Source organism: Vicugna pacos, chromosome 16 (assembly GCF_048564905.1).
Source record: "Vicugna pacos chromosome 16, VicPac4, whole genome shotgun sequence".
Classification (NCBI taxonomy): Eukaryota; Metazoa; Chordata; class Mammalia; order Artiodactyla; family Camelidae; genus Vicugna; species Vicugna pacos.
In genome coordinates this window covers 46,238,203-46,254,386 of record NC_133002.1, presented here as the reverse complement: position 1 = coordinate 46,254,386, position 16,184 = coordinate 46,238,203, and the positions used below count along the sequence as shown (strand labels likewise).

General features: G+C 53.1%; 1 protein-coding gene across 1 annotated transcript; it reads right to left on the bottom strand.

Moving 5' to 3' along the window:
• Positions 1–6,470: 6,470 nt before the first annotated feature.
• Positions 6,471–14,683, bottom strand: LOC102528593 (band 3 anion transport protein-like). The gene is made up of 10 exons (XM_072940057.1): positions 14,577–14,683; positions 11,203–11,279; positions 10,999–11,077; positions 9,946–10,007; positions 8,910–9,090; positions 8,669–8,804; positions 8,111–8,234; positions 7,378–7,462; positions 7,027–7,223; positions 6,471–6,595 (listed from the first exon to the last, which is right to left on the bottom strand). Exons 2-10 carry the CDS (start codon positions 11,215–11,217, stop codon positions 6,485–6,487), a joined length of 990 nt encoding a protein of 329 aa, XP_072796158.1. The 5' UTR covers positions 11,218–11,279; positions 14,577–14,683; the 3' UTR covers positions 6,471–6,484.
• Positions 14,684–16,184: the final 1,501 nt, after the last annotated feature.

Below are 16,184 nucleotides of genomic sequence, written 5' to 3'. Positions count from 1 at the left end.
CAGGGGAGGAGGTGCTATGTCTAAAAGGGTGCCCTCTAGCCTCCTATACAGTGTGAAGGAATCCTGGCATTAAGGAGGGGTCACCCCTAGCCACCCTTTCTTATGTACATTATTTAAAAACAGCCAAGTGATAATAAGATGAATATCATAGCATCAGTGATCCCGCATTAAACCTTAACAGTAAAAACTGACCAGCGCACCACGCTCTCCCGGCTAGGCCTGGGCTGGGTAATTGAAGGGGGAGAAGGAAGGGGAGGGAGGAGGTGGGGGTAATGGGACGATTGCAGGTGCCTGTGCCTGACCCGTCTGAGTTCACTAGTGAGCCTCTGTGTAGCCAGGGCTCTTGGTGCACCCGAGGGGGAGAGGAAGGGGTCAGGGGTGATCCCCTTCCATCTTCCCTCTGTTTTCCCGCTGGCTTGTCTCTCACATGCATCCTCTGGGATCTCTCTCCGTGGCTAACCCACCCCTCTTCAGGACAGGTAGGTCTCCGGGCCAGTCTGGGCCTCCCCTCTCTGCTTATGAGGGCCCCTTCTCTCTCCATCCCTCCTGGAGGAGGGGTCAGATGGTCCCTCCTGACTGGGCCCAGCCCCTCCCTCAGGGATCAGCTCCACCCCTTCCTGGTCCCTCCTATCTGCTGAGCCAGATGTTTGGGGACTCGGCCTGACAGCTGATGGCAGAGTCTGGGCCTATGAGTGTGTCCCCCACTGTGTCTGTGTGTGTTTGAGGGGTACATGGCGGGGGATGGGAGGGGTTGCAGTTAAGCCAATGGCTTTGGAGTCAAACCAACTAGGTCAGGCCTCTTACTAGCTGTGTGACCTTGAGTACGTTTCCAGATGTCTTTAAAGTCTCAGATTCTTCATTCATAACGTCCGGTCTCCCGGAAAGTTTGTGCAGGTAGAATGAGATACTGCACAGGAAGCCCTTAGCCCAGCTCCAGGCACAAAGTGACGTTTGGTACATGGTAGGTATTGCCACACTTAGGGGAACACCTCAGTGAGCAGGAGGGTCTCTTGAGGGAGCCCTCCATATGCTGGACCCTGAAGTTTCCTGTTCCTAGCGGGTGGGGGTAGGTGCCCAAAAGCCTGTCTGACAGGGAAGGGGAGCAGCAAGTCCTCTGGGTCCCTAAACCCCTGACCCAGGCTTCTCTTCCTTTGTGGACCGTCCCCCATCAGGAAACCTTGAGCTGCTCACCCCCAGTCCCAGCAGGAAGGCTGTGCTCCAGGGAAACTTCTCTCATGAGGGAAACCTCAGAAACCTCCATTCCTCCCATGCCCCTCTGTCTTTCCCCAGAAGCAGCCAGCCGGACTCCAGCAGACTCAGCTTAATAACCCCACTGTCCCTCCCAGAGCCTGGAGGGGGACAGGGAGCCCCACAGTCCAAACTGCTCCTTGTTTCTTTTTGAATAGACCAGGAGCAGCCAGTCAGGACCCAGAGCCTCAGCCCTGCCCCTGCACTGCTTCATTTCAGATAGGGCCCCGCTGGTGGTGCTGAAGGGGCCTGGGTGGGGCAGGGTGGGGAGTAGAAAGTGGTGTCTGCAGGGCCCAGGCCCCCATCTCAGGGCCCAGCGCTCTCAGCTGGGAGACGTGGGAGGGGGTCTACATTAACCCACCTTGTCTGGGAGAAAACTACTGGGTCTGATATTCTTGGGGAGAGGTGGATGCGGGGAGGGTTTCCAGCCTGTGCCTCAGTTTATCTTTTGGATACCTGAAGAAATGGGGTTTCCTAAGTTTCAACTTTGAGAAGATAGGAGTGTAGTTCCTTTATTCATCCAGGAAGTAGGTCCACAACATTCATTTTGCATCATTAATGTGTCAGGCACCTTGCTAGGTGCTTGAGGGATACAGAAGCCTGAAACCCAGGCTGAGGGGCCTGGGAGCGTCCGAGTCTGGGGGTGAGTAAGCACTGCAGTCCTGGGACTATGCAGAGAAAGGCAGCAGCCCGGGACCCATGAGAGCCTCCTCCGCCCCAAGTCAAACACCATTCTGGCCAGTAAACTGCAGGAGGGAACAGGGATTCCTCCTGTGATTTAGCAGACAGTAAACAGATGCACTCAAAGCAGTGCAGCAGGTGTGTCCATGAAGGAATGAGCCGCCAGCTTGGTGGAGCTGTTATCCCTTCTCCAACTCAGATGGGAAGGCCTGGAGGGCGGACGCTGCTAAGAAGGGCTGCCAGTGCCTGCAGTGAACAGGTACCCTCATCTTCTGCCTCCTCTGCCCGGCAGACCCCAAACCTCCCATGACCGGGGGTGGCCTCTCACAGCCTGGGCTCTGCTGCTGGAGGACATCACTCACACCAAATGTGGCCCGACACTCAGATTTTGCTCTCAAATAAGTTCCTCAATCAAAAGGAATATGATTCCTAGGATGACAGTGTCCTGTGGTAGCAGGAAAACTCTCAAGGATGTTGTGGGGTCAGTGCTGAGGAGTCTGTCAAGCAGGGACAGTTTGAGCATCAGAAGGAGAAGGATAATTAGGTTAACATGAAATAACCTGGTGTGAGACGCAGCAGGGCACTGCAGACAGGAAGTCCAGAGGGTTAAAACGTCCTTATGACCATGGACAGGCCAGTGCAGGAGATGTAGCATCTTTGTGTCCAAGAAGACAGAAAATGAAGGCAAAAAATGAGCAAGGACATGAGAAATACCTCTCTTCGTGGCTTAGATTCCCTCTCCTCATTTTGTAGTTTAAAACAGAGTCTAGACCATTGAGAAATGACCATTGCAAACAGAAGCCTCAATTTTTCTGATCACCAGACATTATACTTTTGGAAAGAATCTTGTTTATATGTGTTTTGCCAGTGGTTTCAGTGTTCAGAAAAATCAGCCATGTTTTCATTACAGGATGTAGCTGTAGTAGCATCTCCAGGGCCCAGATGACTGAGTACCAGTGCCAGCTCTGACAGCTCTAACACTTAGCAACTGTGTGACCTTGGGCAAGCTACTTTCTTCACCTCTCTGGGCTTCAGTTACCTCAGCTGCAAAATAGGAACCGGGTGATAATCCTTGAAGGGTTTTTGTGAGGAGTGATGAAGTAACGCAGGTAAGGCACTGCAAGCAGTGCCCGGGGCGTAGTAAAAGCAATGTAAAGTGCTGCCTATTTTTATTGGTGTTGTTTTGGTAATTCATGTGTAAAATGTTAGGAGAAATTTAATTTGTCAAATTCCTAAATGTTATGCTTGGGTAACTATTAGAGAGAGATTGATTGTTTAAAGTAATAGCAGTTATTCAGTAGACTCAGAGGGTTAATAAACTGGACAGGAAACTGAGTTTGGGTAGCAGCGAGGGTTTCTCCCCATCAGTAAAGATCCCTGAACATTGAAGAAATGAATAAATAGCCTCTCCTCCCCCAACTCCTATGAACTTGTCTGTAGTGACACCACCGGTCCTCCAGGGGGCTCAGGCTGTTCAGTGGGACTCCCTCCCTCTCTGGAGCACTCCAGCCCTACCCAGAGGCACAGGCCACCCTGGACTTCCTCCCTCAATCCTCCCTGCTCCCCCCCTCTCTCTACTCACTCCTTCCCCACAGCCCTAAAGAAGCTCTAGTCCATCCATTTAAATAACCCGACAAGCTTCTCCTGACCCTGGAGCGGTGGTCCCGTTGCTCTCCTCCCCTTCCGCAGAGCACGTCTCCTCTTCCTCCCCTCTCATTCCCTCCTCTGCCCAAGACAGCCCAGCTTCTCCTCTGTCTCCCCTTTCCACTAATAACCTATTAGTTGCCAAATCTAATAAACACTGCCCAGCTCCCCAGCTGGGTTTCTCTGTAGCGTTTGACACGTGCAGCCTCTCCTGTCTTGGAAATACCTGCTCCCCACCCCCCACCCCCACTATTTGATGGTTTCTTCTCTATCTTCTTGGCTGGCTCATCTTCCTCCTATCACCTCCCCCAATGTTGATGCTCCCCCATGTTCATCTTTCCTCAGCTATCTTCTCCCTCCACTCTGCACGTTCTTGTGTCTTGGCCCTCATCCACGGTGCCCTATCTTAGCCAGTGACACCCCAGTCCACCCATTGCTCAAGCCAGAGACCTGGAAGTGACTGCAAAACTCCCATCTTATCTGGTCAGTCACCAAGGAGCCATCCATTGCCTTTCCAATAACTGATGACCTTCCTAAAGCCCAAATTGGAGCCATTTGCTCCTTGGTCATGTTCAAATGCTGCTGTTCAAATCTATAACTCTGCCTAACCTTGAGCTTCCTTCTTCCTCTCCATTCTCTCCACTTACATACTAAACTACAGATAGATCCTGTATGATTAGCACGGGGCATGGCACACAGTAGGTGCTCAATAAATGTTTGTTAACTGTGCATGCTCAGAGGTAAAGGTAAGAATATAGGAAAATAGATACTATGTAGTTCTCAGTGGCCAAACTGGTACAATTTGAACAACAAAATAAAGTAGTATTGGATGATAGTCCAAAGTAGAAAACAAATATCCATGAGTCCACATTGATATATTAGTGATTGAATAAATTAATAAATGAAGGCGAAGGGACAAATCTCCCATGCAGAAGAATTCTAAATAATGTATATTGATACTCCATCCTCAAGGAGGGGGAGCAAAACTTCTCCCTCCCTGCCAGGCCTGAGCTTCACATCTTACTCAACTATTTCATTTAAAGCTCACATATATGTCTGTGTTTATGCTCTACTTCAGTTAGTAACTTGTCAAAAAGGTCAAGTTCCAGTGCAGTCAACATCATCAGCCATCACTTATGTTGACAGAAGCACACATGATACAATGGGATGGAAATGGACTCTGAAAATTGACTTCCTCCCCCAAACTCAGAACCTGAGTCTAATCATGAGAGAAGCGTTGAACAGACAGCGCCTGGAGGGTCGGTTCTATGTGTCAACATGGCTGGTCTTCAGGACCCAGTTACTCACTCAAACACTAATCCAGGTGTCGCTGTGAAGGTATTTTGTACCTGTGATTGATATCTACAGTCTGTTGACTTGAAGTCAAGGGTATTTGAATGGTCCTTGTCCAATCAGTGGAAAGGCCTGAAGAGCAAAACTAAGGGTTCCCTGAGGAAGAAGAAATTCTACCTGCGAACCACAGTGTCAGCGCCTGCCCTGCAGGTTTCAGACTTGTCTAACTGGCCCCCACAATTGGGTAAGCCAGTTCCTGGACAGTGAAGCAGTAAACCAATCAATCAGTCAGTCTCTCTATATATGTAAACACTTATCTATAAACCTATCTAGAAATATACAAATATCTATATATTTACTTATAAGTATCTATATGTATATATGTACGTCTACAAGTATACACGGAGAGAGACGCTTATACAACTATAACTATATGTCCCTATTTGTCCTACTGGTTCTTATGAATAAAAAAAAACATAATGGAAATCATAATGTGTTTTGAATGAAAAAATATTTTGGGGATTTGGCTAAAGCTATAATAATATAAAACTTTATAGCCTTAAATGTATATATTGGAAAACAAGTTTATAATGAACAATCTAAGTTACCCATATCTATTATTTAGTAGAACAAAATGAGTCTCTTAAAAGTACAAAGAAGAAAATTAATAATAAAAATACATAAAATACAAACTAACACATCAATAAAGGCAATCAGTAAAGAAAAGATAGTCCTTTAAGAAGATTAACAAAATTTAATCATCTCTAACATGATTTTTCATGAAAAGAAAAGATCGCATACTGCAAATGTCAGAAATGAAAAGGTTAACTTCACTACTAAATTTCAGGACATTTACAAAATAAGAGGATATTATGGATAAATTTATTTTATGTGAAATAATTTAAAATTTTCAATAAAAAAGACAAAGTCCTAGAAAATTATGGTGGAACAATCCAACCTAAGAAAAAATAAGAGATTGTCTCTTACCATGATGGAGTTTGCTATGTGATGTAAAGTGGAAAACTAGATAAAATATATGAAACAATTGTCTTAGACACTGACAGAGAGGCAGTGCAGGGCTGTGATCTCTAGGACAAGGGGGACAAACAAAGTGAGCCCTATGATGGTCTCAGCCCCTCCTGGAGGCCCTTTCTAGACCACAGTGCCAGGAAGGTATCCTGAAGCAGTGGGTTTGCTGGGTTGAGATGAGAGATCAGGGGAGGCTGGAATACCTGACATCTGCGAAGTGGAATGCTAAATAAAAGGGGGCTTTGTAGAGACAGCTGCAGAAATATGCATCAGAGTGTCCTTCAGAAGCATCATTAAACACTAAGCCACTCCTGTGAGGGTGAAACGCCACACATCTGAGAGTGGCAGCTGTGCGATAAGGCACAGAATTCCCAGAGCTGACAGAAGGCTAGGATGTAGCCCAGTTCTGACCACCCGGACTGGAGAATCCTTGTTAAACCCAAGACATTCAAGAGCGACTCCAGAAATGTAACACTTTAGTAGTTAATGAGGACTATTTTAGCTTTGGCAAATTTAAACCTTCCCTAGCACCTCAAAAATAAACTTCAAATGAATTAAGTTGATCATGAATAGGTTAGCAAATTGCTTGTTAGAGGGAGGCCTCTGAGGGAGGCAGCACCAGACTGCAGTTTAGGAAGCTTTCCAGAGAATGCACCAGCTTCTTCTTGCTCTGGGCCAGGTATGCTTCAGTGCGGAACACCTGGGGGCAGGAAAGAAGGTCAGGGCCACTCGGGTCTGCTCCACAAAAGGATCCAGGAGTCCCTAGCCAGGGCCTCTGGGGACCAGAACCCTCTCACTAGCTCCTTCCTTCTAGGAACTGCGTTACCAGCCCCCCACCAGTCTACCCTCCCCTAGGAAGAGGCTTTGGGGAGGCAGACGGGGCCCTGAGTGGGGAAGCAGAAAGAACTGAAGCAAACCAGGTGGCTTGTAGCAGGTCAGATGGGACTAGAGCAGACCAGGCCAGGTCAGGCAGGGCTGGGCCAGACTACAGAGGCCGGGACTACCCTGGCCACACAGCATAGGAGCAGCTAGAGCAGACTGAACATGCCAAACTAGCAAAGTTTAAAGTGACCCAGGCCAGAGACAGGGCCCAGCGTCCGGGCTCCCCAGCCCTCACCCACCCCTGCTCACCCTCTCTGACATGAGGGTGGCAGCGGCCCGACCCAGCTGGGTGTAGTCCATGTTGGGGGCCTCAGGTCCCAGCAACACGAAGAGGAAGCGCACGGGCACTGCCGGCTGGCCCAGCTTCTCCTGCTTTGGCTCCAGCTGCATAGGGTCCTTGAGCCTCACGAAGCCCAGCACAGGCCGCTCCAGGAAGTCTACGCGGCCTGTTGGGGGCAGAGGAGGTGCGGTGGTCAGGCCAGGCTGAGGAGGGGGGCGCTGCTGCTGGGGTCTGGGTTTAGGGAGAAGCAGGCAGGACCAGGGTGTGAGGTAGTAGCAGGGGAGGAGCAGGGGTGAGGGATGGAGGTACTTGCCACTTACCCACTAGCACCAGGGTGGTCTCTGAATTCTGCAGAATCTTTTCCAGAATTCCAGGTGGCGGGTACCGTTCTGTGATCCCCTCTCCCTGTTGGAAGGAGGGTGGTGAGGGGAGTCCTCCACCCACTCTGGACCTGAGCGGCAAGAGTATCCTGCTCCCTCCCCTTCCCACTCTCATTTCTTTTTTTTTTTTAATTGAAATATAGTCAATTTACAATTTGTCAGTTTCTGGTACACAGCATAATGTTTCAGTCATACACATATGTACATATATTCCTTTCATACACTTTTTCATTATAGGTTACTACAAGATACTGACTATAGTTCCCTGTGCTGTACAGCAGAAACCTGTTGTTTATCTATTCTATATACAGTAGTTAGTACCCGCAAATCTTATCCTTCCCCACCTTCTTTCTCCCTGGGTAGCCATAAGTTTGTTTTCTATGTCTATGAGTCTGATTCTGTTTTGTAAATAATTTCATTTGTGTCCTTTTCTTTCTTTCTTTCTTCCTTGCTTGCTTGCTTTTTTAGATTGCACATATAAGTGATATCCTATGATATTTTTCTTTCTCTTTCTGGCTTATTTCACTTAGAATGATGATCTCCAGGTCCACCCATATTGCTGCAAATGGCATTATTTTATTCTTTTTTATGGCTCAGTACGCACTGTCATTTCTAACCACGTTCAATTTGAGGGCTTTCCCATTCTCCCCACACGCCCCTGGTACAGCCTCACCTGTTCACAGAAGAGCTGTGCCTCTAGCGAGGGACGTTGTGGGAGCAGAGGCTGCGAAGGGTCTCCAGAGCTAGTCAAGATCGCAGGTTTCACGCCCCCCAGGGCCTCGATGTCTCTGGCGTGGCTGCAGGACACACAGCGGGCATGCGCTGAGCAGGCTGTTGAGGCCGGGCTCTCAGCAAAGTAGACATGGTGGTGGGAGGGATCAAATGGACTTCCCAGTGACCAGACTAGAGAGGCCCAGGGTCAGCCTCCTCTGAAGGATGTGGTGGATGAGAGCAGGTGGACTCAGTCTGGAGTAACTAGTGGAGCCAGGAGGATGGATAAAGAGAAGGGCCTGGAGAGTCTGCCCTCCTGGGGACCAGTGTCCCCCAGATAAGAGCCTGGAGACATGGCCACAGCTCGAGAGGTGTCAGAGGCATGATCCATCATGGGAGAAAAGTGGGCCCCAGGCTGGTGGGGGAGGGGCCATCTGGACACTCAGGGAGAGCTTGGGGCAGGTGAATGGGGAGCTGGGCCCTGTGGGTGTGAAGTCCAGGCCCTGGCAGGCAGGGGCACCTGTGTTTGAGCAGCAAGGTCCGCAGCAGCTTTTCTCGGTCCTGACGACGGATCTGCCCGTCGATGATAAACCTGTCCAGCAGCTGGTTGACCACCCCAGCCAGGGATTTCTCTGGCAGGTCCAGGAGGACAGTACCTGCAAGCAGTGGAAGGTGAGCTGGACGACTGGGCCTGGCCCTCCTCCTCCCCCAACCTCCCCTGAGGGAGATGCACGCAGAGGGGCCCAGTGGGGCTCACTCACCCTTGGCGAAGGCTTTCTGCAGCTCAAAGAGGCTCCAGAAGGTGAGGTAAGACACGTGTGGGTGGCCCCAGGTTCCATCCTTCCCCCGGTTCTCCTCCATCTGCAGCCAGCGTGCTTCCTCCATCCACTGCAGCTCCTGGTTCTTTTCATCCATCACCAGTTCCCGCAGCTCCACATACACCTGCAGCTCCACAGGCCAGAATTAGTCCATCAGGCCCAGGGCAGGGCTGTGGGGAGACTGGGAGCCCACGGCATGGTGGACCCTCAGTAGACTCTGAGAGATGTCTGTCAGAGGCCCAGGGTCCAGGAGCACTTGGGACAGACCCTGAGCTCCGAGGGGACTGTCAGGAGCTGCAGCCTGGGGGTGTGGAGTGAGGTGTGACATGCGGGAGATGCTTGAGGGTCTTGTCAGTATGGTCCCAACCTCTGGCTGTTCCCCAACTTCCTGATCAGGCCCCTCACCACATTTTTAGAAGCGTTTGAAGAAACTCCAGACCAAAAGAGAGGCTAGAGTGGGCACAAAAGGGAAAGGAGAGGCAAGCCTTTGGGGTGACAGGTCAGTCTCTTCCCTCCAAGACTGTTGCCTGGGCTCACATGCCCTTGGTCTGCTTGGGACCAGGGGACCAGTCCCACGGGCCTAGATGAGGGCAGACCCAGTATCTACCCAGCTAGGCAGTCTGGTGCTTAGTGAGGACAGGGGGGGGTCTGTGTGGCCTGGGCCCAGGAGAGCTTGTATTTAATTCTATGCTCCCCAGGGAGCACCTGACAGCCCAGCCAAGGCCAGGGACCTCCAGCAGCCAGTTTCTCTCTGTCCATGGAGCTCCACCATCAGTGGAAGCGGGGTCCAGGGCTCACCCCTCAATGGGAGCTGTCCTCCTCTACCTACTTCCCAGGATGCCCGCTCCTTCTCTGCCTGTTTGAGGGGTCTCTCTGGTCCTGAAGCTGTCGGATCCCTCTGCTTCTCCCTTCCCCTGGTAGAATGCTGGGTCCCAAGGGCAGCACAGGAAAGGGAATCGGGGGAGCCTGGGGTGCTCACCTCATGAGTGTCTCCATTCCTTGTGCTGTGGTAGTCTGTGGATGACCGCCTGGTGGGCAGAGCTGAAAACCCCGAGACTGATTAGTGCTGTACCCAGAAGATGTCCCTCCCTAAGACCCTCCTGCTCCACCCACCAGGAGCCTGGGAGACTTAAGGGAATGACGCCTCTCTCCTGCCCACCACCCTGGCTGGGACCCTGGCGCCCCACCCCACCCCTGTCGGTCAGTGCGCTGTGTCTCCTGCCTGTTCTTGGCCCAGCCTGGCCCCGTGGAAGACCCCTGGGGCTCATCCTCAGGAGTGACGAGGGGTGTCATCTCCAGGGTGACTGGGGAGTCCTGAATGGTAATTCTCAGGATTTTCCCAGGATCTCCTCCCTCTCCTGCTACCTTCTGGGACCAGATTCCCTTGCTTCTTCCCACCTGCCTCAACAGTCCACCCAGCCCAGTAGCGCTCACTGCCCCCAGGCTGAGCTCCAGGTGCCAGGGTGGGATCTGGCCTTTTATGGCCCCCACACCCCCAGCCCTCATTTCCCAGAGGGGCCTCTTATCTCCAATACCACTTGCCAGCACTTAAGTCCTGTTGACAGTAAACAGGTGCCCTCCTGGGGTGCCATTTGAGACCTTGGGCAGGCCCAGGAAGGTTTCCTGATGCCTCTCTGCCCTGAGGGTCCCCATGGGCCCCCCATTTCTCAGGACTCCAAACAGATCAAAGTTCCCAGAACAGCCCCAGTGCCTGGCCTAGAAACTGGCATTGGATGGGGGTGGGTGGCATGTGGACTCATGCCCTTGTCCCAGACAGGCCTGGCTGCCCTCTTGCAAATAAATCTAAGGGGCACAGAGAAGGGTGACTGGTCGCCCCCCTGCCCCCGCCCTAGTCACCTCTTGTGATCATTTCAAACAAAACTGTTTATCCTTCAATCAGCCAGGATTGTGGGAGAACTGGCCCTGGGGCTGGGTGGGTGGGGAGTGCAGAGAAGGGGAGGACAAGTTCCCTGCTAGTATCTGTTCGGGGTTCAGGAGCTTATTCTGGCAGAGAGAGGGAGGTGGGGCTCACCTGGCTTCTTCACCTGAAGGATGGGAACACGTCGGTCTTCATAGTCCTTCAGCCCTAGAACCTCCTCCAGGTCTGATTCCTGTGGGAAGTGGCCATCATGGCTGGGCTGTCAGGGGCTTCCCAAGTCCTCGTGGCGGTAGGGGTTCAGGGCTGGGTTCCCAGAGCCCCCAGGTAGGAGCCCTGCAGATGCCACCGAAGACTCACCCGCAAATCAACCATGGTCCTGATTGTTCAGTTGTCAGCAGTGATCTGAGCCCCCAGCATAACCCGCACTGCGGTCCCTGCGGGGGAAGAGCACAGACTGGGTGATGCACAGGGCAGCCTGGGGTGTCCTGGTCCTCCCCCAGAGGGGGCTGCATTTGAGTAGGGGGATCCCAGATGTTGGGAGACAATAGGGTCAGAGGAAGGCAGTGTGGGTGGGGTTGGGCCAAGGAGCTGGATTTCTATGTAGGTGTGAGGGCAGGTGTACAGGGGCCGGGAGAGATGGGGCAATGCAAGTAAAAGGACACTTGGCTGTTCAGCCCACCTTGAACTCCATCTCTTGCTTTCTCACCACCTATTCCACTAGCCTCCTTCCAACCCCTCTCCTGCCCCAGGGCCTTTGCATGTGCAGTTGTCCACATCCTGGATGCCCCTCCCCACACTTTAGCCCTTCCACATCTCAGCTCATATGTCATCTTTTCCTGACCACCCTCGCAGTCACTGACCCAATGTGTCATTTTCTGATTTCTTGATTCATTTGTGTACATGCGGTTTGACGATGCCTCTAGAAGAGAAGCCACAGGAGCACTAAGAGCCTGCACATCTCAGTCCTCACTGGACCCCCCACTGCTAGCAGAATGGTTGCCACATAGTAGGTGCTCAATAGATATGTGTTGAAAGATGGTATGAATGGCCCCCCCATGCAGGCTTGCGGCTCTGGGCCTGGGAGCCAGGATGACTAGGACCCAGCCAGGAGACCTTGGCACCCTGGGCCTGTTTTCTCAGTTGTGCCTCTACAGGAAGTTACGCCCACCCCAGGAACGTGAGGACCCGCCCAAGGGGAGCACAGACTGGTATGGAGAGACTTTCTTCTCCCCTTCACCCAAGGCAGCACAGGGCATTGTAGCGACAGGGATTTGGTTCAGGCTGACCAACGTGCCCACTGGCGTGGTGCTGAGCCTGGGAGGCTGAGATGAACAAGACACTGTTCCTTCTCTCCAGAAGCTCGCAGCCCTGACTGGGGACACGAGCCGGGACCACGTGACAGGCTCAGAGGTTCAGGAGGTCACATGTGCCCCAGACAAACACAACAGTGAGAAGACTGTGCTGGGTGCCCAGGATGTGTCTGGCAGGAGGAAGAGCAGGACTCTGTGGGGTTGGGGATGGAGTGTCTCTGGAGGAAGAGATGCTGGGATCTGAAGGGCTGAGAGGTGGGGGAGGGTAGCTGGGATGTGAGAAATGATGGGCAAAGGTGCAGAAAAGACAGGGCTGGGCATTGTGGGATAAAAAGGGCAGGGAGTTTGTATGGAAGGAACCGCATAGAGAACTTTCTTTCTGAGGACTGGATGGCCCTGCAGTCCTTAGAGACAGAGAGAGGGGCATGAGCGAGCCCCACCAAACTGAGAAAGGCAGGAGTCCCTGCCTTAGGATGGTTGTAGGGCAAGTGGTGGCCATGGGGGGTCCCTAGAGCCTGAGGATGGGGTGTACCTGAGGATGGGGACTTGCCCTGTGAGGACTTGGGTCATGCACCTTTTTTCTCCTCCTCTTCTGTCCCTCCCTGTCCCCTTCCTCCAGGTTCTTCTGCCTCCATTTCTCCCATCTTTATTCCCCTTTCTCCTTCTCTCAGCCTCAGATCCCTAGCCGCCTTCCCAGTTTGGAGCCTGAGGTGGGAAACATGGCTCCCCATGGGCTGGCACTGTAGTCTTAGTTTCCCGTGTGAGAGGGGAGAGGGGCAGAGGGGCCCTCCAGAGCCAGAGAGCCAGTGATCCAGGCTGCCTCTCCGCCACTGAGTGGCCAAACGGCCGTGGGCAGCTGCCAGCCTCTCTCTAGGGCTCGGTCACCCTGTCTGTACAACGGGAGTTCTTCCCACTGAGGTTCCTAGACATCAGTGAGAGAGAAGAGGGGAGATCAGAGGTGCCTGGAGCTCCGCTGGGGCCATAGTGGGTGCACCCATGACCCAGATTGCTGCCCCCACCAGGCCCATCCTCCCCTCAGCTCCAGGCTGTGCTCTGCTGGCACTGATAAGAGGCTGGACCCCGATGGCTGCCCTGCTTCTGGAAGCGCACCAAACACCTGGCCAGTCTGCCAAGCAGGGCCAGGCAGATAAGGGGGAGCAGGGCATCTGGAGCCCAGGAGGTGGAGCACAGCTGGAAGAGGCCGGGGGGGAGGGGTGACCAGATGATGGGGAGGGCTCCCTGGTGGCATAGCATCACCTTTGTGTAATCGCCCCCACACTGCTCGGAGCTGCGCTGTCTTATCTCATAAGCCCCAAACCACTCCATGCAGTGAGTAATGTCATTAGCCTCGCTTACAGAGGAGACGGCTGAGGTTCAGAGAGGTTTACCTGCTTTGCTTCCCTAGCTGGTAGGTCTCAGAGGCAGGATTAAACCCTGATCTATCTGAATCCAGCTACACCTCTAACCATTGCACTGAGTTGCCTCCAGGAAGAGAAAATCGCTAGGGGCTGGTTTAGTGTTCGTGTCTAAGCGCATGAACTCTGCAGCCAGACTGCCCGGGCTCAAGTCCCAGCCCTGCCACTTACTGTGTGGCCTCGAGTAAGTGACTCAACCTCTCTGTACCTCAGTTTTCTCATCTGTAAAGTGGAGTAATCATGATGACACCTTCCTCATAGACCTGCTGTTGTATTAGGTAAGGTCACATACATGAAGCACTTAGACGAGTGGCCGGCACATAAGGAAGTCTATGTACGTGTTTGCCAGCATTATCACCGCTACTGGGGATCAAGGTCACACTTATTGTCTTCATCCCCTTCTGATTTTCCTTCAGTTCCCTTGGAATTAGCATAAGTGCTTTGAGATCCATGGGTGGTGGGAGACTCCCCTTTTTCCTCCAAACACTCCCTAGGACAGGGACAGTGCCAGGTTTCCCTGGTAGCCTCCCTGGAAGTGTCTCAAGTGAGAAGCAGCGTCAGCTGAAAACTTCCCTCCCAGGAGGGAGATGGGGTGGCCTGGCGATCCCATACATGGAGGAAAGAGAGGGCTGGGTGGAGGGTGAAGACCTGAGCCTGTGGAATCCGAGGGTCTGGTGAGTAGGCGCCTGACAAGGACCCGCACCTGGAGGGGATGGGATTTACCCCACATGTACACACACTCACACAGCAGCCACACACCTCGCTGCCTCGTGCCAGCCTCCTTTCCCTCACACCTGCCGCCCCACTCGCCCCAGCTGCAGGCGCTGCTGGGCCTGTGCCCTTAGGGGGAACAGCATCCGTTGTAACAGTCTCACCCCACCCACCCACACCCCTCCTCAAGGTCTGGCCCCCATGCCCACTTGGGCACAGATTCAGGTTAGGCACCTGCTGAAACTCTCCAGACAGGCACCTGAGGACCACCCCAGCCCCTCCCTGCCCTGCTTACCTGCTCACAAGCCTTGGAGTCCTCAGCAAACTCCTGCAGCCACCGGTGGCCTCTGTGACCAGCTGAGCGCACACCCGCTCTAACAGCACTAGGTCCTTGCTCCCGCGCCCTGGGGGCAGCTCCCAAACCCCTGACTCATGCCCCCGCCTCCTAATCTGCCTGCCCCATGGGCCCTGGGAGCCCCTTCCCACCACCCCGCCCTGCTCCTGCTGGGTGCCCAGTAAACAGAGTTATCTCTCACCCACATCTGGACAGCTGTGAGTCTGGCCTACCCCACCCAACCCCGGCTGGCCAGCCCCTAAGACCCTCCTGGCCCCTACGATTCTCCTGGGTCTTTCTTCGGGACCTGACATTGATGTCTGGGCTTTTGGAGCTCCCAGCCTCCCAGCAAGTGTGCTCCAGCCCTGGATGCCTCTGTCCTGCTTCTGCCCATCTTCACTCTGACCAGTGCCCTCTGCTCAGGCCTCAAGATGCACAGGCATCTTCTCCTCCCTCCTGTCCTGGTGCCCTCCTTTGGGACTCGCTCCCTCTTCCTCTGTAGCCTTGTCCGCAGGGACCAGCTCAGCGCTCCCAGGCCCAGGCAGCCCCCTCCCCTTCTTGCCCCAGAGACTAGGGTGCCCTGAAACATCCTCTCCTCAAGACCGCAGCTGGCTCCATAGAACTGGCTCCTGGGCGCTGAGACCCTGCCACTCAGTCAACCTGAAACAATCCCAGGTCAACAAAAACAACATCCCCACACGGAGCTCCAAGCTCACAAAGCCCCAATGTCTGGGCACACTGGCTCCTCTGTCGGCAGCCAGGCCCAGGCCCCCAGGCCAGAGCAGCCAGCATTCTCGGCCTTGCTCTGCCCCTCCCCGCACCCTCAGCGGGGCAGTCTCTGTTGTTGGTGGGGTGCTGGGGTCAGTCACCTATTCCTGGGCTCTGGTTGCTAAAAGGACATGGACTGAAAGATAAGTGCAGATTGGTAAGAATAAAGAGAGGTTCGGAAGCAGTCGGAAGGGGCTTTTGTGGACACTGCTCCAGGCATGGAGGGAGGAAAGCATCCTAACGCAGCTCCGACACTGCCTGGCTGTGGGATGCAGGGCAAGTGGCTGCCCCTCTCTGGGCTTCTGTGACCTTATCCATAAAGGAGAGTACTGGTTCTGTGGCTGCCAGCTTGGGAATTCCCTGCTTCAGACTCAAACATTAGAGGGGAAGTCTTGTCAAGATGAAAGTGTAGAAGGACCTTGAGCTCACCTCCTCTCATGAACTGAAGAAAACTCCAGACTGCTTGTCAGCCATCGATAAAAAAACTGGAACCTACCAACTGGAGACATAAAGAGGGAACCATAGAGGATGGTAGGAGTTTTGCACTTAGGATATAATCAGGTTGCATAACCCCGGGGTGTGCAACCTACAAGCTGGAGAATAGTAATTTTGGGGAGATTCTTCCCCAGGAGTGAGGGTTCTGAGACCCCATGTTGAGCACCCAGCCCAGGGGTCCCGCATTGAGAGGAGGAGCTCCCAGAGCATTTGGCTTTGAAGGCCAGCGGGGCTTTATTGTAGGAACTGAGGTAAACAGATTTCACTCTTAAGGAGTCCACACAAAATCTCATGCATACCGGGATT

Coding starts and splice junctions, on each gene's coding strand:
- LOC102528593 (XM_072940057.1), bottom strand. Junction 9,091..9,945: donor GGAATGGAGACACTCATGAG/GTGAGCACCCCA, acceptor GTGGAGCTGCAG/GTGTATGTGGAGCTGCGGGA. Junction 7,463..8,110: donor CACAGCTCTTCTGTGAACAG/GTGAGGCTGTAC, acceptor TCCTTCCAACAG/GGAGAGGGGATCACAGAACG.